Below are 16,822 nucleotides of genomic sequence, written 5' to 3'. Positions count from 1 at the left end.
CTGGATTGCTCAGTGGGTTAAGCCTCTGCCTTTGGCTCAGGTCATGATCTCAGGGTCCTGGGATAGAGCCCCATATTGGGCTCTCTGCTTGGCAGAGAGCCTGCTTCACCCTCTCTCTTCTGCCTGCCTCTCTATTTATGATCTGTCAAATAAATAAATAAAATCTTAAAAACAAACAAACAAAACTACTCCAATCTGTCATACTCACATATATCCTAAGCCTGTTTTTCAGGGTTCTCGTCACCCTACACAAGGTGGGGGTATTAGCTGTTTAATGAGCGTACTTAATTCCTCCCTTTAATCATGAACAAGAACTTCAAGCCATACTAAGCCTAGTATCATTTTTCCTGAAAAACTACCTTCTTTCCTCTCCTTCCTTTCTTGAAAATTCCTCTAAGAAGGTATACATGTATGTAAAGAAAAGCTAACCTAAACAGGACTTCAGGTAAATATAAAAAAATTTACTAAAATGATAAAAATGTACTGTTTATCATCCTAGTTTTCTTTCTTCTACCACTTATTAAGAGTAGCATTCTTAACTCTCTCAAGATAAAACACGACTGTATCAGGACACTCTGAATAATGTATTTCACAGTTCACATGAAGGTACTGTGCCAGACGCTGAATCAAAAGTTACACTGGCATCTACCCCATCACCCTTTTATCTGTTGGGCTCATGCTGAAGGCAGGCACTGGTGGTTTAAATAACCCCTTTTCTCCACACAGGTCAGACCTGCTGTGGTCTTTACATGTCCAGTCCCTCAACTAGATGCAGTATTTCAGAAACACTGTTTTAGAAAAATAGGTATTAATCCCTCCCTTCCAGCAAACTAGAACTTAAATTTATTGGTATCTGGTCCTCATCCATTTTCTTTCTTTCTTTCTTTTTTTTTTTTTTTTAAAGATTTTATTTATTTATTTGACAGACAGAGATCACAAGTAGGCAGAGAGGCAGGCAGAGAGAGAGAGGAGGAGGAAGCAGGCTCTCTGCTCTGCAGAGCAGAGAGCCCGATGCGGGACTCAATCCCAGGACCCTGAGATCATGACCTGAGCCGCAGGCAGAGGCTTTAACCCACTGAGCCACCCAGGCGCCCTTTTCTTTCTTTTTTTTAAAGATTTTATTTATTTGACAGAGTTCACAAGTAGGCAGAGAAGCAGGCAGAGTGAGAGGAGGAAGCTGGCTCCCTGCTGAGCAGAGAGCCCAATGCGGGGCTCACCCAGAACCCTGGGATCATGACCTGAGATGAAGGCAGAGGCTTTAACCCATCAAGCCACCCAGGCGCCCCTCCTGATCCATTTTCATTCAAAGCTATGTGCGTCATTTTTAAGACTTTTCTCTTTACTGAGTGCATTCAAAGGGACAAGACGTGGAGAACTGTCACAGGCCAAATCAATACTGTAGCAATTATCCAATAAAGCCAGCAGCCCAAATCAAACCAAATCAAACCAAACCCAAAGCAAGGGAAACCTAAAGACTTACTTACCGATGACAGGGTTGCTATTTCTGTGAGCTGGTTTAGGGGGCGGGAGAGGGGGCTGCTTGGCAGGAACCGTGTGCGTGAGGCTTGGGGCAGTGGTGGCATTAGTGCCTGTGGGAGCAGCAGGCAGAGTCCTGGGTGCTGGGGTTGGGGTGACGGAGGAACTAGCAGTTTTTGCTGGGTTTGAGGCAGCGGGCGCTGTGGTGGGGGCTGTGGCGGGGGTGGAGGTGACAGGCCTGGCCCCGCTGCCAGAGGAAGTGGCATCCTTTGCTTGCCCTTCATTTGCTTCATGAGAAGAGGACGGGGGTCTTTTCGGGGGAAGTAAAGGCTGTCTGTGTGTGTTCTCAGGAACGGATTCTGCTTCGGAATTAGGCTGGCTTCCCGTTGAGCCTGCGTAATGACAGATGTGATATAAAAGTGAGGAAAGAGTCACAAGACAGGCTGAAAAAGCGAACACATCTACGGGCTCATGGCAGAGCCAGACAACTGGAGGAGGCACGGAATCCCCCAGGTGGACGAGTGTGCAGCTTGAAAAAGTCCTACAGGTGTCTGATGCTTAAAGTCCTCTTCTGTCCTTGAGAATCACAACTTACATCTTTTGCGAATATAAGAATGAGCAGGGGGAAAATTCCACTTCAAGCTTCAACTAGTTGAGGAATTGCTAGAGAAGAACAGAATTCCCATCTGGATTTTATTTCTCCCCTGGCTCTAGCAAAACTGTGAGTTAAATGAGAATGGCTGATCCGTGGCTCTTACACTCACAAACCCAGGGTTTCTCACCTAGTCGCTTCTTTCGGTCCTCTTCTGGAACAGGCTTCCTAAGACTCGCTATTCTTCCAGACTCGTCTTCTTGGTCTGGACTAGAAGATCTGGTACTTCCTATGGGAGTGGTATGGCCATTTTTTAACATGGCATGGCTCAATTTCCCCGGATCTTCACCACCTATAAGGTCAAATGGAGAGAGCAAATGGTGTGGTCAGACAGGGAGGAGAGCTGGAAATTTCTAACTTTCTTACCCCTTTCTCCCTCCTCCTGTTTGAGCTGTGGATTCAGATCTAGATTATTCAGATCTTACAGTAGTAATAGAAATAAGTAATTCCTTTCACCAATAAACAATGGATTGTCTATTATGTGCCAGCTGTCTTGCTACATGAATAAGACGGACTTAATACCCTAAGTAACGAACACTAACTATTAAGAGCTGTAACAAATGGAGTGTTGGGATAGGTATGAAGAAGAAACAATTCTCTTGAGCGGAAAATGAAGTTGGGAAAGCTTCACAAAGATTGGTAGCTAAACTGGGTCCTCTGTATGTCTTCTTTGGAAAAATGTCTATTCATGTCTCCTGCCCCCACCCCTCCCCTTAAGAGATTTTATTTATTTATTTGAGAGAAAGAGAGAAAGAGGAGAGAGAGAGAATGAGGAGGGTAGGGGGGAGGGATGAGCAAACTCACAGCTATCCCAGGACCCTGAGATCATGACCTGAGTTGAAATCAGATGCTTAAATGACTAAGCCACCCAGGTGCCCCCTTCTGCCCATTTCTTTAAATAGGTTATTTGTTTTTTTGGTGTTGAGTTATATAAGTTCTTTATATATTTTGGATACCAACTCCTTATCAAGTATATCACTTGCAAATATCTTTTCTCACTTGGTAAGTTATCTGTTTTATTGGTGTCCTTTGCTGTGCAAAAGTTCTTTATTTTGATGTAGTCCCAATGGTTTAGTTTAACCTTTGTTTCCCTTGCCAAAGGACAAATACTTAGGAAAATTCTGCTATGGCTGATGCCAAAGAACTTACTGCCTATGTTCCTTCTAGGAATTTTACGGTTACAAATCTCACATTTAGGTCTTTAATCTATTTTGAGTTCATTTTTGTGTCTGCCATAAGGAAGTGTCCCAGTTTCATTATTGTGAATGGAGCTGTCCAGTTTTCCTAGCACCATTTGTTGAAGAAACCATTTTCCCCGCATTGTATATCCTTCCCTCCTTTGACATAGATTAATTGACTATATAATCGTTGGTTTACTTCTGGGCTCTCTGTTCTGTTCCATTGATCTATATGTCTTTTTTTTTCTTTTAAAGATTTTATTTATTTATTTGACAGAGATCACAAGTAGTCAGAGAGGCTGGCAGAGAGAGAGGAGGAAGCAGGCCCCCTGTTGTACAAAAAGCTCGATGTGGGGCTGGATTCTAGAACCCTGAGATCGTAGAAGGTAGAGGCTTTAACCCACTGAGCCACCCAGTTGCCCTGATCTATATATGTCTACTAAAATTTCTTATATTTAATGCAAAGGTTTTCTACAATGCTAACAGAGTGGAGTATAAGCAGTACCCGGGTTTAATATCTATGAATGTCATTGTTCTATCTCAGAAAACATATTAAGTATTTTATAATAAAGTCAAGTTAGTAAAAGGCGAAAGACCTGGTTGGTAGAGTAGTATCTTGCCCAATGGCTACAACTCATTTATCAAATGGGGCTTTGAGCTTATAGGCTAAAAACAACTTGGATCAAAAGCCAATAGGGAAAAAAAAAAAAAAGAAAAAAGAAAAAAAAAGAGCCAATAGGAAGCATAAGGCAAAAGAAACTGAATGAAGGTGAAAAACAACAAGTAAGTAATGTATGGGGTTTGTGGGTGAGCAAGGAAAGTAAGAGGCAGGAGAGGGCAAGGGGTAAGAAATGGCCACTATCCAAAAAAAAAAAAGGAAAGAAAAAAAGCAAGGGTCAAATGTGCTGCGACACAGGTGTTACAATTATAGTTAACCACCTAAAATACCTAGAAGATTTTGTGTCCAAATATAAAATTGAAGGTCTCATTAAAAAACTGGTTATTGGGGCACCTGGGTGGCTCAGTGGGTTAAAGCCTCTGCCTTTAGCTCAGGTCATGATCCCAGGGCCCTGGGATCAAGCCCCGCATCTGGCTCTCTGCTCGGCGGGGAGCCTGCTTCCACCTCTCTCTCTGTCTGCCTCTCCGCCTACTTGTGATCTCTGCCTCTCAAATAAATAAATAAAATTAAAAAAAAAACCAAAAAACCAAAAAAACTGGTTATCCATGCTCATAGCTAAGCATGCAGAAAATTCAGAAAAATGGAAAAAAAAAAAAAAGCCTCCTGTATTCTGATCCTGACAACAAATTCTAATTAGTATTTTAGTTAATTTTCCTTCATGTTTGTTTCCTTTGTTTAATTTTTATATAGCTGAGGGGTGCCTGGGTGGCTCAGCTGGTTCAGCATCTGACTCTTGATTTCAGGGCAGGTCATGATCTCAGGGCTGTGAGATCGAGCCCCTGATAGGCTACATAGTGGACTAGAGCCTGCTTAAGATTCTCTCCCTCTTCCTCTGTCCTCTAGCCCCTTAAAATTTTTAGGTAGTTGAAATTTAAAAATCTTCAATTCAGGGGCGCCTGGGTGGCTCAGTCAGTTCGGTGTCCAACTCCTGATTTCAGCTCAGGTCATGATCTTGGGGTCGTGAGATTGAACCCCACGTTGGGCTCTGCACTCAGCAAGGGGTCTGCTTGGCATTCTCTCTCTTCTTCTCCCTCTGTTCCTCCCCACACTGTGCTTGCTCTCTAAAATAAATAAATCTTTTTTTTTTTAAGATTTATTTATTTATTTGACAAAGAGTGAGTGAGGAAGCAAGCACAAGCAGGGGGAGTGGTGGAGGGAGAAGCAGGCTCTCCACTGAGCAGAGGGTCCAATGTGGGGCTCAATCCCAGGACTCTGGGATCATGACCTGAGCCAAAGACAGCCAGTTAACTGACTGAGCTACCCTGGTGCCCCCCAAATAAGTAAGTCTTTATAAAACCCTTAATCTACATAATTTAATTAAATTTTGTGAATAAGCAATATAACAACATGGTTCAAAACCTAAAAACTATAATATTCCACTGGTTTGGTTCCTTTCTCCCATTGTCCAAAGGATAGGATACAGTTTTAAAACTTGAGTTTCAGATCTGTCTCATGCAAAGGAACTCTAATGAAGAGAAATGAAATACAACCAACGTACTGTATTCTTAATTCTTCTGATAAGCTGCTTCATAAAAGTCACACATTGGAGAAAAGTCCTGACATTATTAAACAAGAAATGAGTGTTAAAATACCAAAGCATGATCTTTATGACAAACAGAAGATTAGGGAAGCAATCTGGGCACGCAGACAAATTTGGTCAAAAAAGCTCAAACAAACAGGGACACCTGGGTGGCTCAGTCAGTTAAGCATCTGATTCTTGATTTTGGCTCAAGTCAGGACTTCGGGGTCATGTGACTGAGCCCTGCATCTGGCTCCCTGCACTCAGCAGGGAGCCTGCTGGAGATTCTGTCCCTCCCCCAGTTTCTCTCTCTCTCTAAAAGAAATAAAACATTTAAAATATATATATTAAAACAAAAAACAAAGGAACGCGAGACAGTACTGCAGCCAGCACAAAGCTGAGATCATAAAGAGCCACAGAGAAGATCAGCTCCAAGGATCCTTCACAAGTCATTCAATTTCAGAGTTAAAGGTCACAGCCTGTTAGGGTAGACATTTGCAAGAAGAGTGAACAATTTTTTGTTGTTGGTTGTTTGTTTTTTTTTACCCCTCACTAAGAAAATGGCCATTTTTAATATAGAAAATTAAGAGGTAATTATTAGAATAAAATCATTTCATATTTATACCCTTAAGTTGAGATTCCTTAAAAAAAAAAGTTTTTCTTACGTTTTAATATTTTCCCTTCAGTAGATATTTTCATTCCCACAAAAAATATTTGCCTTCCTTAAATAAATCAAATATAGATAGCACAGCACTGATGTCTCTCAAAATATCTTGTATTTAGTTTTTTATTGTCAAGTATAATACTAGTAGAGAAAAATATACAAAACATAAATGTAGGGGCGTCTGGGTGGCTCAGTGGGTTAAAGCCTCTGCCTTCGGCTCAGGTCATGATCCCAGGGTCCTGGGATCGAGCCCCGCATCGGGCTCTCTGCTCAGCAGGGAGCCTGCTTCCTCCTCTCTCTCTGCCTACTTGTGATCTCTGTCTGTCAAATAAATAAATAAAATCTTAAAAAAAAAAAAAACATAAATTTAAATTTCAATGAGATATTTCAAGGACACTTGTGTGATCATCATGGACATTAAGAAATGTTTCCAAATAGCCAAACTGTAGAAGGAGCCCAGATGTCTATTGACAGATGAATGGATAAAGAAATGTTGTATATATACACACATAAATACACAATGGAATATTACTCAGCCAACAAAAAATTGAAATCTTCCTATTTGCAATGACATGGATGGAACTAGAGGGTATTATGCTATGCAAAACAAATCAGTCAGAGAAACAATTATCATATGATCTCACTCATATATGGAATTTAAGAAACAAAACAGAGGATCATAGGGGAAGGGAGGAAAATAAAACAATGGAAGTAGAGGGAGGCAAACCATAAGAGACTCTTAACTATAGGAAACAAACTGAGGGTTTCTAGAAGGGCGGTGGGTGGGGGGATGGGGTAACTGGGTGATGTAATGAGCGCTGGGTGTTATATGCAACTGATGAATCACTGACCTCTATCTCTGAAACTGATAATACACTGTATGTTAATTCATTGAATTTAAATATAAGGGAAGGAAGGAAGGAAGGAAGGAAGGGAGAAAGAAAATGTTTCCAGAGGGTGTGCCTGGGTGGCTCTGTTGGTTAAGTTTCTGACTTTGGTTTAGGTCATGATCTCAAGGCTGTGAGACCAAGCCCTGTGTTGGGCTCTGCGCTCAGAGAGGAGTCTGTTTCTCTCCCTTTTCATCTGCTGCACCCCTCCCCATGCCCTGCCACTCATATGCTCTCTCTCTCTAAAAACGAATAAACCTTAAAAAATATGTGTGTGTGTGCATGTATATAACTTGTGATACATTTATAAAATGAAATATTATACAGTGGTGAAAACAAACTACACCGGCATGCTAAAATATGATTCTTCTTTTTTTTTAAAAAGATGTTATTTATTTATTTGACAGATAGAGATCACAAGAAGGCAGAGAGGTAAGCAGAGAGAGGGGAGGAAGCAGGCTCCCTGCTGAGCAGAGAGCCAGATGCGGGGCTCGATCCCAGGATGCTGGGACCATGACCTGAGCCGAAGGCAGAGGCTTTAACCCACTAAGCCACCCAGGCACCCCAAAAATATGATTCTTGTAAGTAATACTGAGCAATTGCAGTCATTCGTGAAAGAATACATATATCATTTCTATAAATATAAAGAAAAAACAGGCAATCTTAAAGTGTTTAGAAGTGCACGCTTAAGTGGTTAAACTATAGAACAAACAGGATTATCACAAGAGAAGAGTAACTGCTCTGTGGGGGAAGGAGAGGTGTGTTAGGAGGAGGCAAGGGAGGCTACAGGGATCTAGAAACATTTTATTAAAAAGATTATTTATTTATTTATTCATTTGAGAGAGAGTGAGAGAGAGCAAGCGCACGGGCACAGATGAATAGGAGGGACGGGCAGATGGAGAAGGAGGGGGAGAGAGAAAAGCCGACTCCACGCTCAGAACAGAGTCTGATGTAGGGCTCAATCACATGACCCTGAGATCACGACCTGAGCTGAAATCAAGAGCCGGACTCTTAACTAAGTCACCTAGGGAACCCTATATATTTTATTATCAGTGCGATTTGGGTTGTTTCCAATTTTGCTCTATTGTTAATAAATATTGCTGCTACAAGCATGTTTGTACATATCTCCTGATATGCATGCATTCATATTTTTGTTTATATACCAAATTCTGGACATGCCTGCACATAGGTTTGCATCTCTCTCCAGCTTTCACAATTATGCTAAATTTTTTTTTCCTTAAAGATTTTATTTATTTATTTGGGGCACCTGGGTGGCTCAGTGCGTTAAGCCTCTGCTTCAGCTCGGGTCATGATCCCAGGGTCCTGGGATCAAGCCCTGCACTGGCCTCTCTGCTCCGTGGGGAGCCTGCTTCCTCCACTCTCTCTCTCTCTCTTTCTCTCTTGTCTGCCTCTCTGCCTACTTGTGATCTCTGTCTATCAAATAAATAAATAAAATCTTAACAAAAAAGATTTTATTGGGACGCCTGGGTGGCTCAGTTGGTTGGACGACTGCCTTCGGCTCAGGTCATGATCCTGGAGTCCCGGGATCGAGTCCCGCATCGGACTCCCAGCTCCATGGGGAGTCTGCTTCTCTCTCTGACCTTCTCCTCGTTCATGCTCTCTCTCACTGTCTCTCTCTCAAGTAAATAAATAAAATCTTAAAAAAAAAAAAAGATTTTATTTATTTATTTGACACAGAGAGATAGCAAGAGCAGGAACTTAAGCAGGGGAGTGGGTGAGGGAGAAGCAGGCTTCCTGCCTAGCAGGGAGCCTAATGCAGGGCTCAATCCCAGGACCCTGGGATCATGACCTGAGTTGAAGACAGAGGCTTGATGAGTGAGCCACCCAGGTGCCCCAGATTATGCTAAATTAAAAAAAAAATTGTTTTTTTTAAGTAATCTCTACACCCAACCTGGGGCTCCAATTCATGACTCTGGAATTTGGCTGTCACATGCTCCACTGACTGAGTCAGCCAGGGCCCCATTTGTATATATTCTTTTTTTAAAAAAATTTATGTATTTATGTATATATTCTTTAGTGAACTATCTAGTGCTTCTGCAGACTCTTTTACTGAGTTGTCTTTTTTCTTTTGTAAAAGTTTGAAAAAAAACATTCTGGATGCATGAAAAGCTTTAAAAAATCTCCCCTCCCTCCCAAAAGCAATAAAAAGAAAACTCAAATGCCTAGTCAGAATCAAACACCCAAGTGTACAGAGACAGACATACGCTATTTTATTTATAAACTCACCCTGCTCAGAGTCTTCCAAGAGAACCCCTCTTTTAACTAGTTCTTCTCTCGGTTTTCGCATAGATATTTTTCGCTCTAAAACTGATATTAAATTGGAAAACAGCATTCAGAAATGTGGCAGTTAAACATCCATTTTAAGCATTCTAACTCAACAGGTAAAAGAACAAAGTGGTTCAATTTTCCATTCTCTGGAAAGAACAGGAAAACTAAATTCAAATTTAAAAGCATGATTTCTTCCATATTCTATGTTATGGGGAAAGCAGCATTTTCAAAAGAAACTATACTGATAAAATTTTAGCTCTTTCTTTTTTAATTGGCATTTCAACAATATAGTATTTATATACTTATGGATGAACTTTCTCTGAAAGTGGTCAGAGTAGAAAAAGAAGCATCATAGATTTGCTACCATTCAGGAACTCCATTCACCATTTGATAAACTTTAATTCCATTAATAAACTTTACTTCCATCAAAATGGCAATCTGGGGATGAGACTATAGTACATAAGTGAGTGAACCCTTGGTTTTATTCCTGAACGACTGAATTCCCTCTTCAAATAGAGGGTTATAGAAGTTTGGGAAGAGAATGAGAAAGTTGGATACTTCTAAAGTAAGAAACTCTGTAACTCAGAACATATATTTAAATCTTAATGTCTCACCTTCTGATGTCTCTTTGAATTTATCACTACTTTTTTTTTTCCGCCATTTCCAGGGCTTGAAGATCTTGCCAAAGCCTGAGAACTTGCTCTTCCTTTTGGTGGGAGGCGTCGTGTCTCCCGCTTCCACACTGTCCATGACCATGCCTGGGTCTGCGGTGGGCTGGCTTGCTTCCTCTGTAGTATGGTGAAAGGCACACAGGGAAAAGAACAGCCAATTTATTACGTCAGCATAATTTCTAAAAGGTCCCTTCCCCTCTCTTCCTGTGGTGGTTGGAAAGGATCAGAGCAATGATAAACAATCATGCAGACAGATTCCTTGACATCACATGGACACCAAACATCAAAATCTGTAACACATAGATTACTAAGAGGGAAAAGGAACCAAACCAAGCTGACATCATTTTAGGACACAAATTCAATGAGATGATCATAACCAGCTCAAAATCTCTTAAAAGGCGCGAACACACACACACACACACATACACACACACACAAATGTGAATGTCCTTTCAATATGCATGAGATCTTGCCCCCCTGCAGCCTATCACTGTTCCCAATCTCATCTTTTTGGCACGGGGTGGGTGGGGGGGAGGCCTTCCCCGGCTAACATTACTGCCTCCGGTGTCACTGAAATGGGGAGTTCCGTCTTGAGTGAGTGAGTCATCATTCTCTACTGAACACTGCCCTCCCTCTGCCCTCCTCTTTCAGGACATTAATAGTTCAGGGCAGGTAACACATCAAGTGTTAACACCTTCCTTGTACTGTTTTTTTTTTTTTTTTCCAGATTATTTTTTTCCTTTCACAAGACCCTAAGTTTGGAGCACTGGAAGGAGCCTGGGGCTGGGGCATTACAGACAGTGCTTTAAAATGAAATCTTTTTGGAAAGCAGAGGTGGGATTCCAGTTTGCCTATCACAACAGTACTTTAGGGTCAGTCATGATCTTAAAGATATGACAAAAACTGTCACTGACACGGTATTATGTGCGGGACTGAAATGAAAGGCCATGAATCCCTCACAATGACCACACATGCAGGGTTCAGTTAGTTAGCTCTAGTGGCAGAGAAAGGAGCAGCCAAGACTGGGCCAAGAATAATAATAATAATAATAATAAAAATAAAAGCAGGAAAGCAACAAAAAAAAGCAGGAAGGCAACACAATACAGCTTTGCACTCCACCTACTGTCCCAGGGTTCTCTGGAGAAGTCTAGAGGAGAAGAAAAAAAGAGTCATGAGGAATAACCATCCTGGAATCAAAGTGGAACCTTTACTTTATAGAAATACATCAAGGATCACACATTATATTATCCCATGTAATAAGTTCACATGCTTATTGTACACAATTTCAGATCTGAAGCAAATAACGCTCTTTTTTGGAGGGATAAATGGGCATAATATATGCACTAAAAAAAGTTTCTTTTAATACTGTGGATAGTTTTTCATAAAAGAAAATACATAACCAACAAGCATTTATTACTATTATTAAAGATTTTATAGAGAGACAGCGAGAGAGGAAACACAAGACGGGGAGTGGGAGAGGGAGAAGCAGACTTCCCATGGAGCAGGGAGCCTGACATGGGGGTCGATCCCAGGATACTGGGATCATGCCCTGAGCTAAAGGCAGACACTTAACGACTGAGCCACCCAGGCGCCCCGCATTTATTATTTTTTTAAAGAAACAGTTGCCAAATTCTATCTTCTTTGGTTGATAGATGTGAGTCTAGGGAAACCTGTTGATGCAAGTCAGATTTACAGAATTGTCACGATCACAGTGACTACAGCAGTGACTGCCAGGTGCATTATTTTTCTGTACGTTGGTGACTTAGGCAAAACAGGGTTCTGGCTACTGAAGGAGATGAGAGGACAATGACTCTTTTCTTCCTAGTTACATGATTTACTTGAACACATCCTGAGTCTCAACTACTTTAATTCCTTCCATAAAATGCAAGAGAATCTAGTTACTATAATGCCGGATCATATATCCCTAAGTTTACTTGCAGAGACATCAGAACAGCTCTTGTCCCAACAACTTCCCCTCTGTGGTACCCGGGATGTACCCCCAGGAGTGGGACCTGGGTGAATACAGGTATTGCTTTTAAGAGTCAGTGCTTTAAGATAGTAAACTCCCAATTATGAAATGTCAATGAGCCCTCAAGGCATTTTAAATATGTCCTGTAATATAATATTTAGCATATGTTAATGATGACACTTTCAGAAGTGGAGCTAAGCCACCACTAGGTGTTCATAGTCACCTTACTTGCTAGAGTCAAGGAGGAACTGAGATTTGTTTTTTTGTTTTTAAAGATTTTATTTATTTATTTGACAGACAGAGATTACAAGTAGGCAGAGAGGCAGGCAGAGAGAGAGAGGAGGAAGCAGACTCCCCACTGAGCAGAGAGCCCAACGCGGGGCTCGATCCCAGGACCCTGGGATCATGACTTGAGCCGAAGGCAGAGGCTTTAACCCACTGAGCCACCCAGGCGCCCCGAGGAACTGAGATTTGAAATATCCTGCCACCCACCCACTGAATGGACTTCACTCAGTTTCAAATGATACATAAGAAAATGCCTGTTTGTGGGGCGCCTGGGTGGCTCAGTGGGTTAAGCCGCTGCCTTCGGCTCAGGTCATGATCTCAGGGTCCTGGGATCGAGTCCCGCATCGGGCTCTCTGCTCAGCAGGGAGCCTGCTTCCCTCTCTCTCTCTGCCTGCCTCTCCATCTACTTGTGATTTCTCTCTGTCAAATAAATAAATAAAATCTTAAAAAAAAAAAAAAAGAAAATGCCTGTTTGATTAAAAGTAATAGGGAAGATAAAAACTCAAAAAAAAACCCCAAACAAAACAACAAACTAACAATATGAAAGAGAAGGTGAGTGCTATGTGATACTTTTACAAAGAAAGACAGCCAGAAGGCTTGAGGTAAGAATGGATCACAGACAAGTTCCTGTCAAGTCCCTCAATGAGATACGGCCATCTCACTTGGCTGCCACTATCTTGCCGGGTATCTAACCTAACCACTTCCTAAAGCAGAACTTAGTTCATCCCTTGGAATCCTTCATTATATTGAACAATATTATTTATGTGTTCCCTTTCTCTTATACATTCAAGACAATAAGATTATGATATCCTTTCAAACATATTCATGCCTACTGGCATATGAACTTAAGACAAGTTCAATTTATATTCAAAAGTACAGCATGTATGGAAAATACCAACAGCTATGATACAAAGGACTGTGTCTGCCATCACATCTACTGATGAAATAGCCCTTCTCTTTCTTTGTGTAAAGATTACAGTTACTCAATACAAAAAGCAGAGAGAACAGCTTTTTTTTTTCCTTTTATGTTTTATGCAAATGTTAATTTTCATGTTTATAAAACTTTTTTTTTTTTTTTAAATTTTTGAGAGAGCATGCATGGGACTGAGAGTTGGGGTAGGGGAAGGGTCAGAAGGAGAGGGAGGGAGAGAATCTTGGGTAGGCTCTACAATCAGCACAGAGCCTGGCATGCAGCTTGATCTCATGACCCTGAAATCATGACCTGAACTGAGATCAAGAGTCAGATGCTTAACTGACTGAGCCACCCAGGAGCCCCCATGTTTATAAAACTGTTAGAAGAGGACATGCCTCTTGACTCATGCAGTGGGAGGGATTCAGCCACACCCAACCCTGACCTGGTTATTATCTCAAATTCATTCATTCTTACATATTCTCATATATTCTTATATTCTCATACTCTCCCCATTCCTCCCCTCCATATGACAGAACGTTAGTACGGTAACTCCTAAATCTGTTCAATTACTTGGTATTAGCTCAGTTACCTTTTCAAAACACAAAATCCTCAGGTAGTGGGATCCAAGAATCTGTTATTAAAAATATTCCCAGGTGACTCTTATGATCAGTCAGGTTTGTTAAAGACAATCCCAGATTATTATCTGCAAACCTTATGCAAGTTCAAAGAGAGAGAGGCAGATCTTCTCTGTCTGTAACATAATTCTTTGTTGAAAAAAATAAACTAGAAAATCATGGCATCATTCCAGTGTTTCCCACTTATGTATAAGTATTCCTAAAGAAGAACTATAAGTGTCTTTCCTGTGCCTTTTAGTCTCAGATATAGTTTAAATTAAAAAAAAAAAAAAAAAAAAAAAAAAAAAAAGAAAAGAAAGAAAAAAAAAGTTCAGTTATTCTTCTTCCAGATTTTTATTAGGTTAATGTCCACTTGGAAACATGGTACATTGTGCAGTTGAGGGGAGTGTTTTATGTCTGCCAGCGAAGTCATGTCCTTTAATCACACTGTACAAATCATTAATATCTTTTCTCATTTACTGTTAGCTTGTTCTATCAGTTACTGAGAGAGGTATGTTAACAGCTCTACCTATAAAAATGGGTTTGTCTCTTTTGTTTCTTTTCAGTTCTGCTACTTTTTTGCTTTATATAACTTAAAATCTACATTATTAGATATATACAAATTTAGAGTTATTTTATCTTTCTGTTAAATTACCCTTTCATCATTATGAAAGTCCCTATGTCAATCTAGTAACACTTTTGCCTTGATTTTGTTTTTCTATCTAGTTTGACAACTGTCCTTTAGAGTGTTTAGTCCATTTATATTTAATGTTTTTTCTGGCACAGTGGGGTTTAAGTCTACTGTTTTCTATTTCTTTTCTTCTTTTTTTTTAAGACTTTATTTATTCATTTCACATAGAGAGAGATCACAAGTAGGCAGAGAGGCAGTGCAGGCAGAGTGGGGGGGGCAGGAAGCAGGCTCCCCGCTGAGCAGAGAGCCCAATGTGGGGCTCGATCCCAGGACCCTGAGATCATGACCCAAGCTGAAGGCAGAGGCTTAAATCGACTGAGCCACCCAGGTGCCCCTGCTATTTATTTTCTATTGGTCTGATTTGTTCTATGAATCCTTGACTTATTACAATCTACACTGTTAGTACTTTACTTACTTAATAAACAATGGAAGAATTTTACAACATTTCAACTCTATTTATTTACTGTGTTGTTATATTTATTTCTACATAAACAACAATAATTCACAGCAAACATTATTATTGTTGTTGTTTTAATAAACAATATTATTTTATATTTCATACACATTTGCTTTCCCAGGTAATCTTTATTTCCTTCTGTAATCCTATGCTTATAATTAGGATAATTTTTTAAAAAGATATTTATTTATTTATTTGAGAAAGAGAGAGAGAGAATGTGCACACATGTGCTTGCATGGGGGTGGAGGAGGAGAGAAAGAGAGAATCTCAAGCAGATTTTGTGACTGAGTGCAGAGTGCAAAGCGGGGCTCTATCTCACAACCATGAGATCATGACCTGAGATGAAATCAAGAATCAGATGCTTAACTAACTGAGCCACCCAGGTTCTCCTACAATTAGGATAGTTTATATCATCATTTTTGAAGGATATTTTCACTGGGTATAGTATTTTCATTTCCAAGTTTAGGTTTTTTTTGTTGTTGTTTATTAAATTGCAATATTTTATAAATGTCATTTAATTGGCTTTTTTTCTCCTGCTGGACTGCTTTTCTTTGCATATTTCATTCTTTTAATGCATTCTCTTTGCCTATAGTTGATATAAGTGGGGTTCATTTTTTTTTAAGATTTTATTTATTTATTTCACAGACAGAGATCACAAGTAGGCAGAGAGGCAGGCAGAGAGAGGGGAAGAAGCAGGCTCCCTGCTGAGCAGAGAGCCTGAGGTGAGGCTCGATCCCAGGACCCCAGGATCATGACCTGAGCCAAAGGCAGAGGCTTTAACCCACTGAGCCACCCAGATGCCCCTATAAGTGAGATTCAAATCCAAGCCTCTGACTTTATTATTATTTTTTAAAGATTTTATTTATTTATTTGAGAGAGAGAAAGAGCACGAGCATGGTGAAGGTCAGAGGGAGAAGCAGGCTCCCTGCCGAGAAGGGAGCCCAGTGTGGGACTTGATCCTGGGACTTCGGGATCATGATTGGAGTTGAAGACAGATGCCCAACCAACTGAGCTACCCAGGCACCCCAAATCTCTGACTTTAAAAGTATATGATCCTTTCAATCATGTTGCCATCAGAATAAAGATTAAGCTGAAATCTTACAAGTCTTTCCAATATTTGGCTTCGTTTGTTAACAAAAGTTTTTAGAATGTAATTTACTAAGCTGGCACATTATACGACTTAATTCTTACACAACCTGATGATAGGTATTAATCTCTATTTTAAAGATTTTATTTATTTGAGAGAGAGATAGAGAGAGAGGACATGAGCAGGGAAGCAGGCGGAGGGGAGAGAGAGAACCCAGAGCAGATTCCATACTGAGCGCAGAGCCCAAAGCAGGGTTCAGTCCCACAACCCAATCATGACCCAACCTAAAACCAAGAGTCAGATGCTCAACCGATCAGGCCACCCAGGCACCCCAATCTCACATTTTATATAATTTAATAAGTTTGGTATTCATCTCAGATATTGCTCACTACCAAAATTTATGAAGGGTAGAAAGTCTAAAATTTAGTTTCTTACTGAAGCCTCCTTATAAACAAATTTGCCACTCCATTATAATTACTTCAAATTTCAATAGGTAGTTTATCAATTCTTTGTTTACTTCTCTTAGAAATCACTACTTTGTACTTAAATTGGATGTAGCAATCAACTTGTATGATTTGGATCAGCATTGCACATTATGTTTACATCAGACTACTGATTTTTTTTTTAAATTTATAAATGAGTCTTTCTTCACTGACTACTCTGTACCATAATTCTTTAGATCTCACTTTAAAGTTGAGACAGATAAATTCTTTATGCTTTGATAGAGTATGTGGGAGAGTGAGATAGGACTCGAAGTGATACTCTCAAGTATGGGACTAGTCTGGCAGTGT

General features: G+C 40.3%; 2 protein-coding genes across 9 annotated transcripts in view; one reads left to right on the top strand and one right to left on the bottom strand.

Moving 5' to 3' along the window:
- WASF2 (WASP family member 2) overlaps positions 1–16,822 on the top strand; it is a 937,387-nt gene that overhangs the window by 144,856 nt on the left and 775,709 nt on the right. The window lies entirely within an intron of this gene.
- The window catches only part of PHACTR4 (phosphatase and actin regulator 4), a 110,645-nt gene that overhangs the window by 26,423 nt on the left and 67,400 nt on the right, over positions 1–16,822 (bottom strand). For 3 of the 6 annotated variants that reach the window (XM_082684805.1, XM_082684806.1, XM_082684803.1), the window contains 4 exons: positions 9,959–10,132; positions 9,303–9,383; positions 2,259–2,420; positions 1,485–1,868 (listed from right to left, as the gene is read on the bottom strand). In XM_082684805.1, coding sequence (XP_082540931.1) covers positions 1,485–1,868; positions 2,259–2,420; positions 9,303–9,383; positions 9,959–10,132 — 801 coding nt within the window. Of the gene's footprint in view, positions 1–1,484; positions 1,869–2,258; positions 2,421–9,302; positions 9,384–9,958; positions 10,133–11,134; positions 11,163–16,822 lie in introns of all 6 variants that reach the window. The other 3 variants (XM_082684807.1, XM_082684808.1, XM_082684804.1) reach the window with 2 other exon arrangements.

This window comes from Mustela nivalis (assembly GCF_964662115.1).
Source record: "Mustela nivalis genome assembly, chromosome: 10".
In the NCBI taxonomy this organism is placed as follows: domain Eukaryota; kingdom Metazoa; phylum Chordata; class Mammalia; order Carnivora; family Mustelidae; genus Mustela; species Mustela nivalis.
Note: the sequence above shows the minus strand (reverse complement) of the source record. Positions and strands in the feature narration are given on the sequence as shown.